Consider the following 10,401-nt stretch of genomic DNA (forward strand, 5'->3'; position numbering starts at 1 on the left):
CACCAGACCCCTTCTTTTATCCTTTGGGGCCTCTCTGCAGCAGCCAAATTGAGTGACCACTCTGTGGCTTAGTCCTAGACCATGACCTTGGTCCCGTGTAATTGTCCTTGGAGAAGACCCCTTGTCTGGCCGAAGTATCTGTTGCATTCCCATTTTTGAAGGATGATAAACACCAGGCATTCATCACCTGAATGCAGGTCTGTTACCTGGCCCTCAGTAAGGCTGCACAAACCCACAGAGACACAGAGCTCACTACCACATACATTATGCACATTTCGAAAATGCAGTTAGCAAATGTTTCGGGCAATTGTGAAAAATCTAGCTCCTGTTGTTTCTGCCTTTCTTTCTCAGCTGAGTGCCTTGGTATGTTCATCTTGCTCTTTGTCTTAGTTAGGTTTCTATTGCTATGAAGAGACACCATGACCATGGCAACTCTTACAAAGAAAACACTTAATTGGTGTGGCGCTTAAAGTTTCAGAGTTTCAGTCCCTTATCATCATGGCAGAGAGCATGGCTGTTTGCAGGCAGATGTGGTGCTGGAGCTGAGAATCCTATCTATGTCTTGCAAGGAGATCAACTGACACACCGGGTGTCTTGAGCATAGGAAAACTCAAAGCCCACCCTACAGTGACAGACTTCCTCCAATAAGGCCATACTCACTTTAACAAAGTCACTTCTAATAGTGCCCCTCACTGTAAGATTATGGGTGTCAATTACTCCAAACTACCACACTCCTGGATCATGCTTTTTATATTTTCCAACCAAGACAACTTTCCTATGGATATATATATACAGTGACAAAGGATATTCACAATAGACTCAGAAATACAGGTAGAATTCAGATAGTCATATACTCTAGCTGGGACATCTTCCTTTAGGAACACTGTCACCATGGCCAGCTACTCCTGTTATTTTCAGTGGCAATCTCTGCTGCTTGCTCTATGCTGAACTCTGCTTTCTTTCTTTTTTTTTTTTTGTCTTTGTTGTTCTACCTGCATTTCTTCTTTGGTCAGCATTAAATCTTGTTCTTCAGATGTGAACCTGGACTGGATCTGAATTCCCAGCCACTGGGTGGTGTGTGGGGAGGCTCAAAGACTCCACATTGCATACCGCCATTCGAACCTTCTCTGTCAGCTCGTTTGACCTCTCATGTGCCTCATCATTGTGGCAATTCCACAGTCACTAGGCTCTTGCAGCTCATTCCCTAGTTATCTATCACATCTCAGATGGTGGGGAGGCTCTTGCCTAGACATCCCCTGTCGTCCAGCTACCAAGTGACTATACTTTCGTAAGAGCCAGTGTGGAGAGCCTGCCTTGTCTACCAGCCAATGCCAGCAACCACATAAGGCCAGCGCCTGAGCCTGCCTCTCTCCTATTGGTTTGATTTCACCCTGCCACGGCATCTGTGACTCACCTCCACCTTCTGTAAATTGTGTGTGGACAATGGTCACACAAAATTTTCCTTTCTTTGCTTTTGTTTCCTAGATTGTTGTTCTTACTTCTGTTCAGTGCCTACCTGGCACTGAAGCCAAGTTGTTACCTCGTGGTCTTCTGGGTGCATATGGAATTAGTCTCCAGGGATGAAATTGGGACTGAAAATAGCCTAGGAAGTTCACAACATGGGGCAGTAAACCGAGAACAGTAGACTTCTAGAACATTCTAAAAATAAGTTTGTGTACTTTCTCATTTTTTAAATTTTTTTCTCATTTTTTATTAAAGAAACAGCATATAAAATATAAGGGAAGAAAGCAAGTCCAATGGGGAAAATACTTAAATTCCATGATCTATCCAGAGCCCAGTGATCTGCAGAACCTGTTAGTTTGCAGGGGCAGGCCCCACCTGTACGGGGCAGGGGGAAAGGTCAGTGTTTATCAACCTCTGCTTTTGTTCAGTGTCTGAGTTACCTGTTTTCAAGGAGCAATTTGGTTTGTTTTCATCAGAGATCCCCACAAATCTTCTCTTTCATGAATGCTTTTCTAGCCCCTAAACAAAGCTCTGGAACACTAATACTGTGCTCAGAACTGGGCCTGGAGAGAGACCTGGAACCCAAGCAAGAAAATGCAATTTCTGGTACCATTTCACTCTGTCTTCTGTTCGTGGTGGGCACAAGAGTGGGGACACAGGCCACCCCCTTTCCAGCAGACACCTAGATGGAGTTGTAGGAATTCTGAACGCACAACCCTATAAGCAGGTGCCATCCTATGCAAACTGTTGAGACTCTTATGGAGAACCTGGTGTTCATGACTCTGCCCCCTCTGCTTTGACCTGAATTCAGCACTGCTGTCAGCAAGCACACCACAGTTCATTCTCTGAAGAGGCAGAGATGGTCATGCCAGGCCCTGCGATCTGGCTCTGGGAGCATCTGAATGACTATTGCAGGAGCAGCTGCCATCTCTCACATCTTTCTTAACAAGTGTTTGTGTTGACCGTTCCTCTTTATTTCTTCAGCCTGCTATGTTCTTTTACCTAGCTGCTAAAATTTATTTCAGATCCCCAAATCAACCCTTGCCACAGTTTTATCATTGTGTCCATGAATACAAAGGGGAAAAAAGATGATTCCTGGAGAGTACACATTCCCATCAGTTCCCCAGCAGGTCGGGCTTCCCTTTCTCTCTGTCTCAGCTCCTTACAGACCCCAGGTACAAAGAGCATAGAGAACTATAGAGTGAGTTCAATAGATAGAGTTTGAGATCCTGCATGGTACCCAGCAGAGGGGCATCACCAGAAAAAAAACCTAAATTTCTCCTTCAAAAAGCAAAATGGCTCTATCAGGACAACTCAAAATTATTCTAAATAGATTTTAAGGGCAAAATCCATGATTCCAGTAGCAGGCCAGACTTGGCCATTTATCCAGATCTGTCCATTAAATAGACCAGTAGTGATAAAAATAGAGAAGGGAGACATAGATTATAGTACTTTGGAGACAGGAACATGTGAAGGAACATGTTCCCATCTTTGGAACATTTACATAAGCTTGTGGCTAAAATAGAGGCATAACCAGGGTAAGGGTAAGAGATGTATGCTTAATTAAGAAGTTATGATCAAGGGATGGTAGTGTGGTCAACCATCATTTCAGTTCTGGTTCTGCAAAGTGGTCCAAAGAAGTCTTTATTGTTTGGGGAGATAAACTGGGTCTCAGGAGATGGTTAGTATTTCTTCCAGCTGTTGCCCCACCATCACAGATAGTCTGTCTTAAGAGACCCCCCTGTAGCTGGAATCTAAGGTGTCTACAGGTTTGGAGAAATGACTAAACACCTTTAGTCACCTAAATATGAATATGAAACAGAATGCTGTAAAAATCTGACAATAAGATGCCTCTGTTATTCGTATTTTTGTGACTTAAGCCTTGAAGAAAAATGAGTTAGTGTGCTGAATAGTTTTATGTCAAGCACAAGCTAGAGTCATCTGAAAAGGAGCAAACCTCAGCTGAGAAAATTCCTCCATGAGATCCAACTGTAGGACCTTAACTAGTGATTGATGGAGGAGGGCCCACCCCATTAGCTGTCCCCGGACTGGTGGTCGATGGTTGGGTTCTATAAGAAAACAAGGTGAGAAAGTCATAGGAGCAAGCCAGTAAGCAGCACTCCTCCATGGCCTCTGCATCAGCTCCTGCCTCCAGGTTGCTGCCCTGATTCCCTGCCCTCACTGCTTTCAAAGATGAACTGTTGTATTGAACTGTGAGTGAAATAAACCCTTTCCTCCCCACTTCATCACAGCAATAATAACCAGAACTAAGACAGCTAGGATAGGTAGCCCTAGTTTTAGATAGGTGTCCATGGACGATTAGTGTACCTGTGTACATAAAGGTGACCTAAAGTAAAGGACACAGATGCAAAATAAAGGTAGAGATGCCAGAATCTTATCCTGCTTTTAGATAATTTGTGAACCCAAGTGAAGAGTTTGGTTTTTAATAAAAACAGCTTCCAAGTTCATGTTATAACTCTCACCCCACCCACACACAAAGTAGTGGCTTTGTGATCACTAATTCATTGTTATGATGGTTGTATAGAACACAACTTCATTGAGTCACTGGAGTAAACTGTATTTTCATTCTGGCCTTCTGGAGGGGAGGAAGTTGCAATCTCTAAAAGCCACTTATGTGCCATCTACCTCCTAAAGTAATTACTGTTTGTATTTGTATTGGCTCTCAAATGCAACATGCTTCAGAATCTTCGGGTAGCTGTAACCAAGAAAAATCTCTGTGATATAATGATTAAAAGGTATATGTTATTTCTATCTTCTCTTGAGCAGGCAATAATACCTGTCTTGCTAATTTCTTTCATTGTCCTATTGTTAATATACATTAATGCTGTCATCTGATCTTTACAGGGCAAAAGCTGTTACAAGTCTGTGTGAATCAGAATTACATCCCAAACCCAATTACTTAGCAGGTACTTCTAAAACTTCATTTTCTTATCTTTTCTCTAAAGATGCTTTTGTCCCTGAGAGAGTGCCCCATACCTACAGAACTCTGTGTATTTCCTGGAGATGCCAGGGCTAGCAGGGAGTACCACAGAGATAATTGCCTGGGGCTGTCATTCTGGTCCTGGTAATTGTTGAGAAAAAACTTTCTCATTAGCCCTCACTGTGACATCTTTCCCTCTCTAAATTCTAACAGGAAGGAGCAATGGAGAAAATGGCATTTCACTGTTCAGGGGACAAACAGATAGGAGCCACTGGGCCCGGGCCCTAGCCAGGCCTTCATGTCTGTGCCTCAGGGGTGGTCCTGACCTCCTACTCGACCCCAAGGGGGCTTCAGGGTAAGTGGTACCAGGCTGCACAGTCCTAGCCCCCAATTGAGCCAGTGAAAGGGATGGAATAGGTATGGAGACGAAATAATTGCTATAGTCCTGACACCTGTGTTTATGGACATCCTCTCAGCCTGGGCAGCAAGCAATCAGGGGGGAGTATGTTGGGCTCAGAAGTCCTTTTAGATCACAGCCCTTCTCTCACCTGCCACCTGCCACATGCCTACACTCTTGCCCAATCTTGACCAGGGATCTGTACCAAACTCATTACTAGGTAGTACCTTCCTTATCTCTCATCACACAGGTGCTAGTCCTGAAGCCACAAAGTGTCCTGTGGTCAACCACAGGATTGTTCTTTCAATTTGATAGTCCCTATAGTGTTATATTAGTCATGATCATACGACCGATGGAGGATACTCACCAATGCCCAGTGATGCCTCCTTGGACTAAGAAGAGCAGCATGCTTCCTGGGACCTAGGGACCAAGGAAGGCAAGGTAGAGCAAGGAAGGCACTTCACTGTTCCTTCAGATTGACAATGGGTGGTTGAAAAGGCCAATGTGATCTTGGAAGACTTGAAGCTTCCCTTGGGAGTTAACTGGTATCGTACTAAGTTGTCATCCTCTCATAGAAAGGCTGAGGCCCCTAAGGATGTAAGAGTATCACTTCTGTTGCTATGTTCAATGGCTGTCTTTTCTCTGAAGGGACAGGGAAGAAGAGGACCAGAAACACATACTAAGGAGATCTACTGGTGCCCGGGGGCAGAGGGAGATGCACAAGTACAATTATGGCTTGGAAACACCAGTACACTTGAGGCACCTGAACTGGAGTACAGAACAGAGAAGTCAGGAGGTCACTACCAAGCTGACACGGCAGCCCAGTAAGAATGAGCCATCCACCTGTCCAATGCCCCATGGTTCCTGTATGCCCTATCCTGGAGGCCAGGGCATGTTCAGTACTGGCAATATGGCTTCTTTAAAAGATTCACCAGACTATCCCACTGGTGCCTACTGCAGTCAAATGAACAGACCTTTGCAAGATATCCACCAGGTACATCCTTCCACCTGTCATATCCCCCAGGGCAGCCTAGGATCCAGGATCCCTCTGCATGGAATGCAGCGCTTCTCAACCAGGGGTTTTTCTACAGAGGAAGCAAAATTGCACAGCCTGTCAGTCACCATGGACACCCCATGCAACCCAGTATTATCACTGGAAGTACCAATCAAGATGGAAGATGAATCTGGGTCCCAGAACATAGTTGATGCCAGCACAACTAGTCGGGTATGGCTGGGAGCTAGCGACATGGCCAGGAGACATCTGGTCAGTTTCCCTGCCAGGATGCACCTGAAAACAGAGCCCGACTATAGGCAGCAGGTCTGTACCCCACACCTTGGGCATGGTATGCTGGGAACGAATCCCCACAGCAGAGATCCTGTGGGATCCTGCAGGGAGCCGGCTCCTCTCCATCCTGCACATTGCACCTGCCTGGATCCAGAGTCTCCTCACCACCTCTTCATGCGGAGTCACAGTGAGAGCCAGCACCCCTCTTTGGGCCAAGACTGCAGAGCTCCTATTGTTAAGCGTGAGCCCCTGGACTCACCATCATGGGCTGGTCCTGGCCAAGTGACTGTGCCCAGGATGTTCCCTAAGGGTGCCTCTGTAACTGTGATCCCACCCAAAGGCTCTGATGGGATATTCCTACCCTAGAGCTGCTGTTCTACTGGAAATTTCAGTTCTTGGATGACAGGATGTGATCGAGATTCTTCTTGTGACACTCTTTACAGAACTCAATGAGTGAGGTTGGGATTCCCTGTGTGTAGCTGAGTAGTAGAGTATCCTGAATCATATAGAGCATCAGAGGACTCTCATGAATAAACCCAAGTCTGTTCAAGTGGACAGTATTTCTCTTTAAAATTAATATGCTTATGAAAGTAGCCAATAGTATTTTATGGTGGGCAGCCCTCAACTGATGTGTCAAAGTGATGTGTCCCTGGTACCCAGTCTTGCTACATCTCCTGCCTGTATGCAACAGAAGTTTTGAGGCTTCTGAGGAGATCCGAAGCCACACTTTGCATAGTGGTGGTCGGGAAAACATCCCATGCCATTTGGTATTTTCTGTGGATTTCTAAATATGATTTATGTACCTGTATCCTTGTGCACATCACATGGTGGAGATTATAGTGTCCAGGCCAGAAATCAAGGAAGCACCACATACAAAAAAGGGTGAAGCCACACTGATGAGGATGAATTGTCCCTGGCTATTGTCTACGGAGCTTTCCGGGAAAGTCAACAGTTCCTAGCCCAGAGAGACTTAGGGACAGGAAGGCAGCCAGTATTTGTTCTGAATTGCAAATGCAATGTACTCTTATTGTAGGATATGTGGATATTAAATATTAAACAGAAAACCATTGGCAAAATGACTTATGGCTGGTAGAGCAGTTGAAAGTGTTTCAGGGAAGCGCTCAGACCAAAAATCCTGCTCCATTAGCACAGGAGCTACTGAAAAGGAAAATGCTTGCTGTGCTCTGCCTACCTCTATGGTACAGATAGTCTTCATCGGGGATGAGCATCCACCTCTGATGTCACTTCCCCTGAGGTCTTAGGAATGCTTGCTAAGGAGCTTGCTGGAGCTCATGGCTAATTCTACTAGGCAGTCTCTTCAATATAGACTTTCTTTCCTTTACCCATGGTCCCAGGAAATCATTGCTCAGTTACTGGCTTGGTGAAGAAGCTGTCTGGAAAATGCCTATCACCTTGTTAGAATCTCATTGGGTGGGCAGAACCAGGTTCTCTGCTCAGCTTTTGAGATGTCTGGCTCTCAAGAGGACTCTCTGTGGGACAGGGATACACCTGAAGATCTAGAACTGAGAATGCTCACTACGAGATCCTGGGAACTTGTGTTTTCTCTGTCCCCCAGTAAACAGAGGCTTTTAAAGGGCAAGGCAGGAGCTGTGCTGTCACAGATGTGAGGCTTGCTCTCTCCATTACCTAAAGCCTGAAGTGAGGATGGTGTCCCAGCTCTGCACCTTGTGCCCAGCCACCTATCTCCCTCCTTCACTCAAACTGACTCAGTCCACTTTACACGTTTCTGACAAGCATAGCTTACACTGTGGGTCCTAATGAATAACAACAGGTAGAACTTGAATCTTGCTCAACACTTCCTGTTCTAACCACATGCCCAACTCCCAAGGACAGAACATGCACAAACCTCTCAAGTGTCTGACATTCTAGTATTTCTCTCTGAAAGTGATTAGTTATGTTCCTATCCTCAGCATCCTATATGCTTATTACACAAGAAGCAGAGAACACAGTAAACTGTTATACTCCAGTGTATACAACATTTCCCAGGCATACTGGAGCCAGTGGAAGAGGCCAAGAAGAGGAAATTCAAAGACATTTAGGAATGGTGGTGTGTATTACAGCACTCAAGAGATTGAAGCCTATATGAGACCCTTCTCAAAATAAAATAAAATAAAATGCATTATTATGTATTTAACAATCTTAGCTAGATCCCCATCCCCTAGCTATGTAGCCAAAGAAGAGCCGTGTTCCCCCAGAACCTGTATGCCCTCTGTTCAGATATGCTGAACCTTTCCGATGAACCTCATCTGCACACTCCTGGAATGAGTTACCAAGTGTAAAGTGTGGGCAGCTCAACTGGGACCCGGGTTTTCCCCTGCAGGTCAGGCTTTGTGTACACTGAGTTCTGCACTTGGATATAAGTTCTGCAGATTTTGTGTATGTGAGACACAACATCACATGGCAAGCTTGGATACCTGGTGCCAACACTGTCCAAGGAAGCTCAAAGCTCCCACACCTGCACTTTTGTTGCTTACAAGTACCCAGTCAACTTGTACAGAATGTGCATAGAGGTTACTCCTGCTTTATGATTTCACCATCTACACTAAGCACAGTCTCATACTTTTTGTGATATCTAACTTCTGCCTATGTGGCTAAAATATCAAAATAAAATATAGTGAGAGATGGGCTAAGAAGTAATATAAATACATATTTATATTTGCAGTTTCTACTAAAAAAAATCCTCAAGATCTAGACTGGCCCAACAAACTTTAAATAGATACACTACAATGCAGCTTTCTGTGCTGTTTTCTCGGTGCTCTGTTTTAACAGAGAATGCAAATGCATTTCTCATACTGTAGTCTATACTAAATTTGCAAAACTTCTGCAAAATAAACCTCATGTTTCCATGTATTTAGTGCAAGATTGTGTGTCTTTTCATTCAGAGAGTGTTTTGGATTTACATTCTAGGACAGCAGAAGAGAATAATAAATGTAAAAGTAGAAAGGCTGGAGATGAAAACTGGGGTTAGGACCTTCATGTGCTCTCAGGACGCCCCATCCTCACACTGCCCGTGAAGAGTGAGGAAGGCTCGACAGAGGCCTCTCGTCATCCAAGGATATTTATTCTGTGATAGTTACCACATTTTAATCCTTTTTGTTTATATCTTATGCATTTTGTATCTTCACAATAGTCTCTGTCTGTGACTTTTGACAAAACTTAGACAATTTGATGCTAATTTCCCCACTCACAAATTTTCTCATGATTAACTGGTCATTGTGAGAAACTTCCTCCACTACTAGCCCTTTGTGTTTTCTTATGTTTTAAATTTTTTCTAATAACAGTTTTGCCACATTTAATCCATTTACTTGTGCTCATTTGAACACATTTCTGTTTCCCATTCTGTTTTCGATTATGTTTGATCAAGTCTTCTTTTTCCCACATTCTCTGCTTGCTGGAATACTCTGTTCTCCCCCTTCCTTCTCTCCTTTCTACTTGTTTGGATGCTACAATTCTATATATCCTTGGTACATATTTGATAACATCTAATCTGTAGCTAAGCAAGAGCTCTGTCCTCTGAGAACAAGAAGAGATCTTGGGCAACATCATAATTTGTTTCTGTTGAGATTGAGGGGGCCCAAAGAGCCTCTCTGGATTTTCTTTGCCAACAGCTGAGTCTCAGCACGACTCTTCAGACTGATAAGGAGGTATTTGTCCCAAGTGAAGTGTCTTTCACAGCCTACCCTACTCTAGGGCCCAGCACAGCTATGCAACCTTCTAGAAATCCCTAGGATAGACTGTTTCTGGAAACATTCTTTCACCAAGGAAACTCTGAGCTGACTATCTGGGTTTCCAGAAGGAATCTCCATCTGCTCTCCACCTACTTAGAACCTGTACCTCCTCCCTTGCTCTGCGTGAGTGTAAAGTGGGCTCTGGGCTACTCATTTTCCTGCTTCAGGGAAGCATAACTTTCAGTCGCTGCTTGTTTATTTCCATAGTTTGACCCTGGTTACTCCTATGCCTGCCTAGAAATCCACCTATACATTCAAAAGTATGCTTAGTATATTCATCCAGTGACCCCAAGTGTTTCTTGAGCTTTGTCGCCATGTGGCTAACCAAAAATAGAAATCAAGAAAGATTCTTAAATTTTGTTTTAGTTGTAAGAAAACAGAAGTTGAGTCCTTTACTGAAGCAGTTCACTTCTAACTAGGCTAGCTAACTGAATCTGTTAGGGAGCACCATGACTAAACTCTCTAACACATAGTAGGCAGTAGTAGCTTAGGCATTAGATATAAGGTAACCAAGAAAAACTACAGCTTTGTCTTGGTATCTGTGCCTACTGACTTTGCAGTTAAA

General features: G+C 44.1%; 1 protein-coding gene across 1 annotated transcript in view; it reads left to right on the forward strand.

Moving 5' to 3' along the window:
* The window catches only part of Ahrr (aryl-hydrocarbon receptor repressor), a 71,911-nt gene extending 65,458 nt beyond the window's left edge, over positions 1-6,453 (forward strand). Inside the window, exons 8-10 of the mRNA XM_038324335.1 lie at positions 4,330-4,391; positions 4,619-4,760; positions 5,451-6,453. Coding sequence (XP_038180263.1) covers positions 4,330-4,391; positions 4,619-4,760; positions 5,451-6,453 — 1,207 coding nt within the window. The remainder of the gene's footprint in view (positions 1-4,329; positions 4,392-4,618; positions 4,761-5,450) is intronic.
* Positions 6,454-10,401: the final 3,948 nt, after the last annotated feature.

This window comes from Arvicola amphibius, chromosome 3 (genome assembly GCF_903992535.2).
Source record: "Arvicola amphibius chromosome 3, mArvAmp1.2, whole genome shotgun sequence".
In the NCBI taxonomy this organism is placed as follows: Eukaryota; Metazoa; Chordata; class Mammalia; order Rodentia; family Cricetidae; genus Arvicola; species Arvicola amphibius.